The sequence below is a fragment of the Schistocerca serialis genome, chromosome 1, assembly GCF_023864345.2.
Source record: "Schistocerca serialis cubense isolate TAMUIC-IGC-003099 chromosome 1, iqSchSeri2.2, whole genome shotgun sequence".
Classification (NCBI taxonomy): Eukaryota; Metazoa; Arthropoda; class Insecta; order Orthoptera; family Acrididae; genus Schistocerca; species Schistocerca serialis.
Window position 1 is genome coordinate 779,043,053 of NC_064638.1, and position 14,240 is coordinate 779,057,292.

Consider the following 14,240-nt stretch of genomic DNA (forward strand, 5'->3'; position numbering starts at 1 on the left):
TTATTGATGATAATTAGAAATGAGTGAGTACTCAGGAAAACATAATGGAACACAGTAAGTTGACAGGAGGGGACCCTGGGGAGAAGAATTCAGTTATCTACAAAAAAAGAAGTATTGCAAATATGCATGATTATGCCTTATATTCCATGACACTACTAAGAAAATGAATACTAACTCTGAAAACTTACTTTATATGACTGCATTTGATAGCTAAGGAAGCAGCTTGGCCAAAAATTATCTACATAAAGAATCTAAGCTAAAAACATCGTTAATGACACACATTACAACAAATTAGGTAAGGAGAGGGTTAAAATGTGGGAAAAGATCGCAATTCATACAACCAGTGGAAATTTAATGGAGATATTCACACACATCACACTATGAATACAGAGTGTGTTGATTAATGACTGATGCTACTGTTGCTCGATTTTCAGTTTCATGGCACTCCACTGTTGGATATAAATGAGACTTTGCTACACTCATCAGGACTGAGATCTCCCTTTTGGTTGACAAACTGTTACATTAAAACATACATTTTGCTGTGAAGCTCTTTATTAACATCACATGGAGACAAAACTCTCTTCCAAGAGAATAATATTTAAACAATTTGTATTATTTCTTTCCTATTCACTGAGTAATGATTTAGACAAGCTTTAAGACTGTCACACAAGTAACATGGAAAATAAAAGCAATAGACAATAATTTCTGTTTTTCCAATTGTTTGCCACTCACTCTCCTTAGAAGGCATCACCAGACAGGTTTGTTAACATCCAAATACAAAACTAGCCTCTGCCACTAACTCAAAGCATTTTGCCTGCCTTTTTGTCTATATAATGTAGAAATAGGAGTAAAAGTAAAATTTTGATGAAAGAGTGCCGACTTTTTAGCAGCTATTTCTAGCTGCAGACAACTGACAATATACTTATTTCACATCAATGACATCAGTGCACCAAATAGGCTTTAACTTTTAGCTTTAAAATCTTTAACTTGGTTCACCTGCTTATGTAGATTTTCTACAACATCAAAACTAACTTGCAATGGAGAAAACTGACTGCACCCCAAGGCACTTACTCCACTACAAGAACATAAAATGCTTCATTCAAAAATGGGCCAGTCTTGACAAATTCTACCCTACTAAGCCGATGGCTGGACCATATGACAAATCGTTTATTATTACCTCTGAAAAATTCAACTGCTGTAAATCTGAGTGCAAAGAAAATTCAGAATAATGCAAATTAGAGGTAGCTCTAGTTTGTATCTTGGTCACAGTCACGGCTTATGTGACCTGTTTTCCCACACTTATAACAAGCCTTACTGCCACCAGTAGGACAGTCACGGGCAATATGCCCAGTTTTACTGCAGTTGTAACAAGAGGGGCCAGATGAAGCAGAATCTGGGCACTCACGTGCAATATGCCCAGTTTTATTGCAGTTGTAGCAAGATGGTTCACTGGGACTCTGCTGGCAATCACGGGCAATGTGACCAACACCATTGCACCGGTAGCAGCGGTCCTGCTCCTCCTTGCACTCACGAGCAAAATGGCCAAACCGGTTGCATTTGTAGCATTTCTGTTGATTGCTGGATCCACGGCGCTCATATCCTCCACCACCGGATCCACCTTCTGGGCAATCACGAGCAAAATGTCCTGCCCGATTGCAGCGGTAGCACACGCTTGAACTCATACCTCACGATCTCCTAAAACAGCAACCATGAAAGTAAATTTACCTATACAGTAAAATCACAGTACTAAACAGTATTAATAAGCAAAGCATTTAGTAATTCTTTGCTGTCAGCACACACTCTCCCCACAATTATTTTTCAGAAATATGACCCAAAAGGTAAAATAATAATAATAATTTATTATTATTATTATTGTTTCAGTTCTAAATAAAAGGGGAAGTCAAAGTTAAATCAACATCCAAAAAAACTGCGACCATGGAACTCCAGAATTGCTATACCTCTACGTATGCAGCTTTCAGTGTGACATCCTACCCTGACCGCACTTTCTTGTACAATTCTATATTTTGGTTGTTCACGAAACATTTCACCTAAAAAATCACCATATCTTCATTCTGGGAATTCCTGCATGCAATGTTTAGTGCATCTGGGATGGATGAAGATGATATTTGGTGTTATACTGGAAAATATTGGGGAGGTGGACAGAAAAATTTGATAGCCAGCAGCAGCAGCAGCAGCAGCAGCAAGTGTGACTGTGACCCATACAGAATGCGCAGGGGCATTGTCTTTGAGGAAACACATTTGGGGCAGTTACCCATGACAGCTTTCACTTTGCAATCTATTAGCACCATGCCACAGCAGGCCTAAAAACCACACTTCATTACCTTGGCTGATGATGGTTGGGTCTTTATCTTTTTTGTGTCTTGGTGATACACCCAAATCTCATACATAAGAGATCAGGTGGTTGAAGACGTCATTTGGACTTGCCTGACAGCTGTAACATTTCCACTGCTGCCTTTGTTTGGTAGGGCCTACACTTCTCTAATGATTACCATTCTCCAGAGATGGAGTCTGCCACTTTGTTCTTCACCATTTAGACTATTATGACCATGCCATAAGCATATGCCATATTATGATGTGTTCTTGTTGCTGTACACTTTCACCAACTCAACATAAGATTGTTGAAGCATTTTCCCCTTCAAATGCAGGAAACTAATAACACCATAATACTTAACTTTATTAATAGGCTATACCCTTTTGATTTAGCTCATGTAGTGTTTTGTTGTGGTACTTTAGCACAGAGATTTCAGTGCATACCAGGACTGCAAAAATGTACCTGGGAAAGAAAATTTATTATGTGATTTTTTTTTACAAGATGATAATTAAAACTTATCATTACCTCTTGCATTTAATGACTGCTGGTTTTATGTACCTGACGACCTTCTGCAATTATGGTATCAGCCTTAGTAGTAACTGCAGTTAACAGAATACAAATTTCATGCCTACCATTACATCTAAAAATACCTGAAATTTCTATTTACATTTTTCACACAAGGACTGGCATTAATCAATCATTTTATTACAATTTTTGTATGTCTGCTACATGTAAATTCATTTCAATATTTCAGTACCCAAGGCTCAGATGAATGGAATTCCACTCTAAGTACTACTGACCTGTCACAGTTCTTCAATACCTGCACAATTTCTAGCACTAGATGCAAATTCTTCCTTAAAACGCAAAATTATCTAATAAATGCTATTTCAAAACTCTACCCAGATGATTTACTGTATCAGAAATAGTTTTATTTTCTGCGTATGAATATAAAAAACGAGAATGTTCCAGTTTTGACTACCGTTACTGTAAATCATCAAGTGAAGCACAATTTCTCAAGACTGTGTGTAACAATGAGTTTGCAACTTAAAAAGTGCATGAATGCAACAATGTGTCAGTGGGCTTTGCTTTGGTGTCACACCGATTCTGAGTGAATGGTTGTACAACAGACACACCACAGAATGCGACATAGTACTCAGCAGGGGGACCTAGCCTGTTAGAACAAAGAACCATGTGTCTGCTAGCGAAAGTTCAAAAGTTGATAAAAAAAAAACGGGCACTTAAACATGGCAGTGTTAGGTGGCAGGTGTTCTGAACTGTGGTTGTATCACGTACTGGTAGAGGTCTGGCCTGAACTACATCGTTGGACACTGACAATATTAACAAGCAATTACATGGTATTCATTACCAAATGCTCTGCGCTGTTCACTGTTCTCTTTTTTTTTGTTTTCAAATTAGTTAAGAAACTAATCTTGGTCCATCACACAGTTCGATTCGTCAAATTCCACCTCTGTAGAAACTTGAAACAAGGGCAGCTGCCCTTTAAGAGGGCTTGTTTCCCCACAGCAGTCCCCTTCTCTCTTCCAGAAAAAATTCTATTATGTTTATGCTCGGAGCCAGTTGTCACTTTACGTTATAGTGTCTGCACCATAATGCAACCGTAAAACAAAGTCAGTGCATGTACAACCTCTGACAAAGTTCGGTGAATAGTCCTGTAACATTAATGTAGATGAACTATGAACTAGTTACATTACTGTCCTTCGAAATAGTCACCTCCCATAACTATGCACCGCTAAGCTATGTATACATGTCATGGGAACTTTGCAAGAAGTCTTCCTCTGTGATATGTTCAAAAGCAGCATCATGTTTCGTTGGATGTCAGGAATCCTGTCAAATCTCTTTCCTTTCAAAACGAGTTTGAGTCAAGGGAATAGAAAGAAGCCTGGAGGATCGATATCTGGAGAGTACGATGGATGCTCAAGTTGCACATAAAGAGACAACGCCTTGGTACAAGAATTTCCAGCCAATGCAATGCTCGAGTTGAACATTCAAAAGAAGGACACACTGTTTCTAATTGTTGTATGAAACTTACCTGTGCTGTACCGTGGTGGTGAGGAAAGGGATGACTACCAATAAGTAGAACACCTAAAGCATTAAAAACCATGACCTTAAAATTTCTCTTTACTCTATTAATCCAGGGTATATTTTGATAGAGGACAGATGATACTGTACGAAGCACAAGAAGACAGCAAGCACGGATGACTGTCTTATTACAAGCGAGACCTTCAGAAGTGGTTGTCCAGATTTCTGTACACACCGATACCTCTAATACCCAGTAGCAGGTCCACTTGCATTGATGCATGGATGCAAGCCTGTATTTGTCGTGGCATAATATCCACAAATTCATCAAGGCACTGTTGGTCCAGATTGTCCCTCTCCTCAGCAGCAATTTGGCGTAGACCCCTCAGAGTGGTTGGTGGGTCACATCGTCCATAAACAGCCTTTTCCATCTATCCCAGGCACGTTTGATAGGGTTCATGTCTGGAGAACATGCTGGCCACTAGTTGAGCGATGTTATCCTGAAGGAAGTCATTGACAAGATGTGCACGATGGGGGCGTGATTTGTCCATGAAGACAAATGCCTCGCCAATACGCTGCCGATATGGTTGCACTATTGGTCGGAGGATGGCATTCATGTATCATACAGCCGTTATGGTGCCTTCCATGAGCACCAGCAGCATACGTCGGCCCCACATAATGCCACGCCAAAACAGCAGGGAACCTCCAACTTGCTGCACTCGCTGGATAGTAGGTCCGAGGGGTTCAGCCTGACCGGATTGCCTCCAAACACGTCTCCGACGATTTTCTGGTTGAAGGCATATGCGACATTCATCGGTGAAGAGAACACGATGCCAATCCAGAGTGGTCCATTCGGCATGTTGTTGGGTCCATCTGAACCACACTGCATGGTGTCGTCGTTGCAAAGATGGACCTCGCCATGGAGGTCAGGAGTCAAGTTGCGCATCATGCAGCCTATTGCGCACAGTTTGAGTCTTAACACGAAGTCCTGTGGCTGCATGAAAAGCATTATTTAACATGGTGGCGTTGCTGTCAGGTTTCCTCCGAGCCATAATCTGCAGGTAGCGGTCATCCATTGCAGTAGTAGCCCATGGGCAGCCTGAGCGAGGCATGTCATCGTCAGTTCCTGTCTCCCTCTCTGTATCTCCTCCATGTCCGAACAACATCACTTTGCTTCACTCAGACGCCTCGACACTTCCCATGTTGAGAGCCCTTCCTGGCACAAAGTAACAATGCGGACATGATCAAACCGCGGTATTGACCATCTAGACATGGTTGAACTACAGACAACATGAGCCATGTACCTCCTTCCTGGTGGAATGACTGGAACTGATCGGCTGTTGGACCCCCTCCGTCTTAGGCACTGTTCATGTATGGTTGTTTGCATCGTTGGGCGGGTTTAGTGACATCTCTGAACAGTCAAAGGGACTGTCTGTGGTACAATATCCACACTATCTTCAGGAGTTCTGGGAACCGGGGTGATCAAAACTTTTGATCTGTGTAAATATTTTTTGTGGAGGTCCACAGCAGCAACATGTTTTAATGCTGAAAACGTGATCCAGGCAGGCTGTATGTATTTGATTGGTCAATTTCAACCTTTGGTCATTTTCAAGTACCACTCTACAATGAAGTACCACAAGGTGATATCAATTAGTAGTAGCTGATTTTGTATTTGACATGACAGTGCGGAAGCATTTTTCAATGAATTTGTAACCCAATTAAATCTATCAAAACCATCACTGAAATACTAGTGTTGCAAGATAATAAAGAAGGCAGGCTTTTATCTACCTTGGAAATATTGATTTATTTATGTCCTCCAACAGTGACACTAGAGCCAGGGGGCTCTACCGAGCACACCACTTTCCATTCGGTTTTACCGCAGCTAAAATTTCTTTATGAACTATTAAAACCCTCACTTTTCATTTCAAAACAGAACAGTTGCCTGATCACCTTGAATGAAGTGTTAAGAATATTCAGTTTCTCAAAAATGTTAGCCATTTTCAATATAAAATCTCCATTACTAAGGCAGTCTGCCGAAGAGCAACTTTTCCCCTTTATGAAACAGACTATCTCACTTTCCCATTCAAACATTCTTTTTAGTACTTTGCACCTTAAAGCCATCGAGCATTACTAAAAAAAGAGCAACTGAGTGTGTTCAGCACCCATCCCCCTCACTTAGCACTTAAAAAAGCCTTGAATTTATAGATTCTATCTTAATATTATTAACTTTTCTGTAACATCTGCAGGACTTCATGAAGGGATGCACAAGTTCTTTAGTGATCGGAGCCTTTTGAAGCAGTGAGTCCATAGTGAATCTGGAGCTAAAGCTTTAACTTTCAAATAAATCACCATTAACTCCAGACTGACATTCGCTCCTCAGTTTAGTCCTACAGAACTAGACAAGTAAATAAATTTAAAAGAATCAATAACCTCCATCTATGCATACTCTGAAGCACTTCCTCCGTGATACACAATTTTGATTTTAAAAATGTTATAAGTTTTCAGTATCAGTCCATAGAACAGCAATTCTTCTCCAACTTGTCAATGGAACTCTCAGAAGCAATCAAATGAGCATCTTTGTGATTATCAGTAGCTTTGTCCATATGAAGTGAAAAAATAGTTGTTACGCAATTTACTGATAACTGCTTGAGAATATAATCATAAATGTCAAATTCTTCCATGCATTGTGTCATTAATGACAGGAATACTTTTCATCTGTTGGGTAAATGAGTCACCAAACATTGTTGATGCTATATCCACTGCTGTTGGTAAAAACTGAGTTTCTGCAACTCAGTGTTATTTCTTGCATTGAGCAATCCTACCAGAAATCTGTATGAAGCTAAAATGGACTTAAAAGTCACATTCTTCATTTTAGCAAGGTTCTAGGCAGACAATGAAGCACCGTTTCCTAAAACAAATACTTTGGTTTCCCATTCATTCAGGATGTTTGGTTTCAACGTGAGTAAACTGTCACGCTTCATGCTATCAGCAGCTAAAACGGTTAATTACACACTGCAGACATTCACCACCAGTGGCTGTTTTTCATGAAGCCTAGCAACAAATAGCACTCATCACACCTTCTCATTTTCGTGTTTGGAATACCTCTTTCTCCTCTTTCAGTTGATGGACTACTGGTGTCTTCATGTATGTCACTAATCAGGAAACACTTACAGGGTGTATACGTGGACAAGGGAAAAAATTCCCGGATTTCCCGGTTAAAAATACACTTTCTCCTGGATGAAAACACACTTTTTCCGTGTTATTAAGTGACAGTATATTTTCCGTCGGAACTGTAAAACTTATCAATTCTTCGAATGGTTATGTTTTTATACATGGGTGTAGAATTTCCCAGCACTTTAAAAAACAAAACTCAGGGAAGAAAACCCCTTTTGGAAAGGTTTTTTTTTCCAGCAATATGTACAATGTATATTTTCGTATCACGAAAGTATAAATTCGAATCCCACCAAACACGGCATGTTACTTTCCGAACCATGTAATAGAGATTGCGATACGCTTTTCTAAGCGAGTCATTGCTCATGTCACGTGATCCCGCCAGCCGATGACAGCGGATATTCAGAGCGTAGGAGACGTGATGTAGTCCGCTAATAGCAACATCACTGTTAAGTAGCACGGATACACAAACAGGAAAAGTTAATGTTTTAAATTAATATACATAGTGTTGCTACAAGAAAAGCAAAGCTTTCACGTACAACATTGGTCTCTGAGGTTAATAAGCTGCAACAGAAGCTAAGTTTTCATATATAATGTCGATTTTTCTTGCCCGTGTTACACTTTAAGATACATCACACAAATGTGCCAGTAAAACTTTTAGCCGAGTCCCGTGACTTGTTCTCAAAGTTTTCCACAAATAAATTAGCTACCGCAGAGGAGCGAGAGCTTCCCGTAGCACTAGATCAATTTGCTCATAATAACGACACGATTGTCTGATCTGGGCTCGAAATACTTCTAATGGCTCGTCATCAAACGCTCTGTGATTTAAGGAATTCATCGCACATTCTCACACAGTTCCACTTGCGAAAGAGGAAATTTGCTTTGAAAGTAACTTTTTCAAACCACTATTCGCAATATTTTCCCGCGACCTGTTAGAAATAGGTTCGTTTCAGCAGTCGTCAGAGCGCCAGGTAACAGGCGCTACCGCACTTTGGCAGCTACGATGATGCAGGAAGCCCGTATGTTCATATGCGTAAAACATTAAAAGATCTTATGTTATGTCGTAAAAGAAAATAGGGCGAAATATTGTTGTCTAATACTGCGTAAGCTGTTAATACAAATACTACCCATGACTGGTATGGTTTCTCGATCCGATTAAGTTTATTTTGTCACTGTCTGCTAGATAAAACAAAATAGGTCTTTCTAACACTGCAGAAATTGTAACACACACCAAATAAACGAGGCTGTTTTTGCACAAATGGTCATTTTTATAACACGACAGAATATAATTCACTAAGACCAACATAAAATGCCTATTAGGCCTACTACAAGCAAATAGTTTCATATTTCATTCATACGCCCCAGTTTCTCGAGCATGAGATCGAAAAGTAGTAGTACAAGATTTTTACTTAAATTTGGAATCGTCATATTCTTCCCTAATTGGTGTGATGTCCCAGTTTCTTCTCCTTCCTCGTTCTAACAAACAATCTTGTCATGAGTAATTCTGGAACTATTCCTGCCTTTGTCAAAATTTAGTCGCTGGTTAACTTCACTAACCCTGCCAGAATCACCGGTTTAGTTATCCCTGATTATTCTCCGGTTAGGTGTCGTTACGTTCGTACAAACCACTTTCCGCGCTACCCCAGAATAGAAGTTAAGCGGCTGCTAGAAGGGGGCTGTACAACTTGCCCTTACAAGTGTAGCGATATGGCCAAAAATTTTCTGACAAAATTTCATTTTCTTGGATACACCGAGAAGATAATACGTAATCTTTCTTATCGGTTATTCCTGTTAGTCGTTTATTTCCACTCTGGTAGTCTGACTATGGATTTCGCTAGTAATTATAACATAGCTGATCATTCCAAACCCAATCAACCACATAGACAGCGGTCGGCGTTCACTCGTTCGGCTTTACTCCGCTCAGCTCGTAGAACCCGGTCCCCTTTTGCTTGCAGGAAAGTTTATTTCTAGATGCGACGGGGATTCCCCTGACAGACATCACGTAGGCCCACACTAGGCACGCATTCAAAAATTAACTTATGATTCATTCAGAAATCAACTTACAGAGTGCGTTCAAAAACCAACAGGGATATGTTTCAAAATCATGAGTAATCAGACCACTGGATGCTAGGCTCTTTGTGAAACATGATTTTTTTCTTCTCAAGAATATGAATTTGGCACCCCCTCCTCACCCCGCAATTGTCATTCGGGTCAGATACATCGGCTTGCCCCGCCACTCAACTGCACATGCGCATGAGCCCGCTCTTGACTGCTATAATGAATCTAGTTAAACCGTTGTGTCGTCACGCTCATCGGAGACATTTTGTTGTTATGAAGCATTGCATAGTCTTCCTAACACCTTTGACACATTTTGCTGTTGGCAAACGTTTGTATGAGCACTGTGTTTTGTTGTTGTATATGGCACATTTCCTTTGCAATTTATGTTTTATTTTCATATTTTTTTCTCGTACACGTTTTATTGTTGCAGTATTATTCTGCAGTAGTGGGATAGAGTAATATCGTTTGTTAGAATATCGATTCTTACCTGTCAGTCTAAAAAATTCCCGAGTTTTTCCCGGTTCGTATACACCCTGACTTATTAACGCAGCCAAGTCTTCCTTGGAAAGTCTGAAAGACTGGAAGAAGGTGTTAAGATACATGAGCCGAAGCTTCTACTGCATGTGATGGTTAAGGATTCAGTTAATGTGCAGATGATAGTGGGCAATTCAGCCAACAGCTGATGTGACCCAGCTCACCCCATCACTTAATACATTGCTAAAAATATGACTGTGGTTCAACTGTTATCAACCAGGTCCCACTGCGGTTTATTTTTGCCAAACTTTTTGTTTTTCTGTCAGAAGTGTCATCAAGGATTAATACTGAGTAACACCTACATTTCTCTTACTGCTGCACGAAATTTTGCTTCTTTTACCAAAAGTTGCAGAAATCCACCTAACTAAGTTGTTAATACAGTTGCATTGTGATGCAATCCTGAGAAGGTATTACTAAACAACCAATGCAGATACGACAAGTTAATGTATGCTACATGAAGACATGTTTTTGTTTAACATTGTTACAAAAACTGTCAAACAGTTAACTGATGTACAGACTATAAGATGCACCTTAATTTGCAAGCAATTTTTTAAAGAAAAATAACATTTTTATTGTCAGTTTACAAAGCAAGCTAAAAAAATCTTTGTTTGCAAAACCAAACTGACCTTTAAGAACTCCCAAGGGAGGGGAGACAGGGTGGGTGCAAGGGGACACCGCGTGGGGATTTAATTATGTTGTTGTAAACACCAACAAATTCTCTTTTCATGAATATCTATTACACTGGTCATTGAAAATAACTGTAGCAGCTTTTACAATGAAGCAGATAAAGTAAATTAATCATGTGACAAAATACTCCCTCTTTGTGTAAGATTTTAAAATTTCCCGGTGCATTGAGGTTCAAAGAAATTTTCAAGCCATAAATATTTTTAGCAGACTGACAATATTGTCATCGGTAGCCCTCTGTCTTGTTGGCAGCCAACCTTTTTATGAACTAGGGGCAGAGCACCTATTAGCAGTCCTTCAACCATATTTTGGAGATTTGGACAATTTTTTCACAATGTTGCCTCGTACAGAAGATCAATTAATGGAGTTTTTATAGCATCTCAACTCCAGCCATAAGAATATCCAGTTCACTATGAAATTAGAGAAAGACAGCTATCTGCCTTTCCTAGGTGTTTAGGAGACAGACAAACGAGTCTCTCTGGGGGCATTCAGTTTATCTTAAGTCCACATACATTGATATCTTTACAATCAAGTTATCATCTGTCAAACAACGAGTATGCTTGAAACACTTGTACACCTACCTCACAGCCTCAGATACAGATAATTTGCCTAATGAGATCGCCCATCTAAAGTCAGAGTTGAGAGAAATTGGATATTCTACCTGACAAATTAACCTGGCACTACCAGTTAAATCAAGAATGAGGAAGTGGGTAAAGAGGAGTGCACGACAGCAAACTCTCTTAGCTTTTCTTCCTTTTGTTGGCAGTACTCCATTTAGAATAGCAAGAACCCCTCTGCAATTTTCAAGTGGAACTGATTTTCCACCCACCATCTGAAACTGTCAACATGCATAACAATGTTATTGTCAAAGGTTGAAATTTACAAAATACCTTGCTATTGTGGTATGGCTTACGTAGATCAGTTCGCATGCACTGTGAAAGAACACTACATCATACGTCAATGCTGCATTCTCCTTTTGCTACCAAGCTATTGCTAAACAATGCACCTCCACTGGATATTCAATGGGGTACGAGGAAAGAATAATTTTGACCACAGCCACATCTTTTGGAACTTCATTATTAAAGAATCCATGACAGAAAATCTGATTAACTGTGACAGCAGCTGTCAGCTGGATAATGTAAAGAATCCTACGATCTCCACAATTTGCTCAAATCCATGATGAAGTGCACAGACAGCTGTGGCTAGGAATTGTGTGTGGGGCTGCCGAGTTCCCCATTTCCACCAGCAAGGCGGCTGCTGCCAAGTAGTGTGGTTCCCATAAATGATTCTGACACACACACACACACACACACACACACACACACACACACAGTGAGCACATTTTGCATTGCAAACTATTCCTCTTTTGTGGGATAGTTTACTTAATGATGAATATCATGACCGCTACTGGAAAAAAAATTCAGTAAAAATTAAGCTCTCGTATGAGGCTGCAAGATTCAAAAGAATCTTTATTACTGATGAGTTCCTTTAAACCCACTTCCATAGGCAACATTGCAAAAAGATGCTTGTGCAGAAGCATGTTGCAGACGCGCTTGTGGGGAGGCACTCTACTCTGAGGTATGCTCATCAAAACCTAGTGGTTGAAAATTTTCGTCAGTATGTGACTGGGAAGGAGGGGCAGGGGGGGAGGGGGGGGGAGGGGGGATGTGGTGGCATAAAGGTCCTGATCACCAGTCTTTGTGCTAATATCCTGGTTTAAATTCCAAATCTCTACGCAGTGTCATGAAGTGAGGACACGACACACTTGACGGCGACCGATTTGTTGATGAATGGGAACGTTAAGCCCGGCAGCCCCCTTGATGCCATTCAAGAGGAGTAGGCTACTACTGAGAGGGGGGGACAACACTATTCTTTTGAACAAAGCAGTCAGAAATACCATCGTCAATACGATATTGAAAATGCTGGTCCTCAAGAAAGGATTGGATAAGAAGTGGCAGGCATCCACGTAGTCTCCAATAATGAAGTTGACGAAGGATGTTGTACATCCAAGTAGTGTTTTATGTTTTTTTGAGGTCACAAAACACAAACCAAATGGTTTCAGCGTAAGAAGGGCTCTTGTATCGCTGACTCCAGTAGAATCAAGTTGCCAAGAGTGGAACGACAATGCCTGAAACCACACTGGGAGCAGCTCAGGTGACCTCGGGACGCTAGCAGCCAGATGACGTGGTGGTTAAATGAGCATCCAAGAGTCTTAACCATACAAACGGTAAGAGCTACACTCCGGTAACTGTTAGGAGCAGTTCGGTCCTTGCCTGGTTTCCAGAATGAAATTAATATTGCCTCCTTCCAAATCATGGGTACTCTCCATCAAACAAAATCTGACACACAAGAAAGGAGCTGTCCTTTTGCTTCAGGGCACAGACGACAAAGCATGGCATAATGGATCTCACCAGGTCCTGGAGCAATGTCACTGGCTACAGACAAAGCTGATTCCACTTTCCACAGGGAGGTTGTAGACTTCCCCATTATGCAAGAAGAAATTGAGCTTCCTCATCTCCGCAGTCCTACAGAACACCTGACAGGAGCTTATCTGAATGATGTGGTGACAATAAAAAAAGTGTTCAGTTAAAACCTCAGCCATGTCTTCTGGCATGTCCACCAAGACCCCCCAACTTGACAAGGCTGTAAGGGGACATGTACTACCCTTGCCTGAAATCCGGCATTAAATAAGACGCAGTTGCGACGTCTGTCAGTCCAGTGTATTCTGTTGAGGTTGGTTGGTTGGTTGGTTGATTGAGGTTAAAGGGACCAAACAGCAAGGTCATCAGTCCCTTGTTTCAAATAGACTCCATTCTGCTAACGGGACATCTCAGTATAGTCAGAAAAATAAAACGGATAAAGGGGAAACATAAAAGGGCAGTCACGTTGTCATTAGTAAAAACAAATGAGGGAAGTTGGCTAGAGAACGAACCCAACACTATGCTGAAACAGCATAGGCAAGACCACCTGTGACTTAAAAGGTACAACTGCTATAATGCAGAAAGTATGTATGGGAATAGAAAAACTAACCAAGCCTTAAAAAGAAGGGGTAAAAACAGAGTAAAAGGGAAAGAAAAGAGGATTCCGGTCAGGGAGGTGAATCGGGAATCTCTGAACACTGCCTACAGTGGGAGACACCCAAACACTCACCGCCCTGCCCCAACACCAGAGGGAGATTAAAAACTTTAAAACTGAGAATAAAAACCACTCTCCCGGAGGAAACCTAGAACCAGAGAGACCATCCGGGAATCGTCAGCCAACATCAAAGGTAAAGTGTGGGGGAGTCTGTACTTAGCACGCAGAGCCAAAAGAAGGGGGCATTCAACCAAAATGTGGGCCACTGACTGGAAGGCCCCACAACCACATAGCGGGGGTGGCTCATCACGCAAAAGGAAACCATGGGTCAGCCTGGTATGGCCAATGC

General features: G+C 40.7%; 1 protein-coding gene across 1 annotated transcript in view; it reads right to left on the minus strand.

Annotated features, from left to right (window-relative positions):
- Positions 1-331: 331 nt before the first annotated feature.
- LOC126483208 (CCHC-type zinc finger nucleic acid binding protein-like) overlaps positions 332-14,240 on the minus strand; it is a 33,917-nt gene continuing 20,008 nt past the window's right edge. The window contains exon 3 of the mRNA XM_050106598.1: positions 332-1,695. Coding sequence (XP_049962555.1) covers positions 1,248-1,682 — 435 coding nt within the window. The 5' untranslated portion in view covers positions 1,683-1,695 and the 3' untranslated portion in view covers positions 332-1,247. The remainder of the gene's footprint in view (positions 1,696-14,240) is intronic.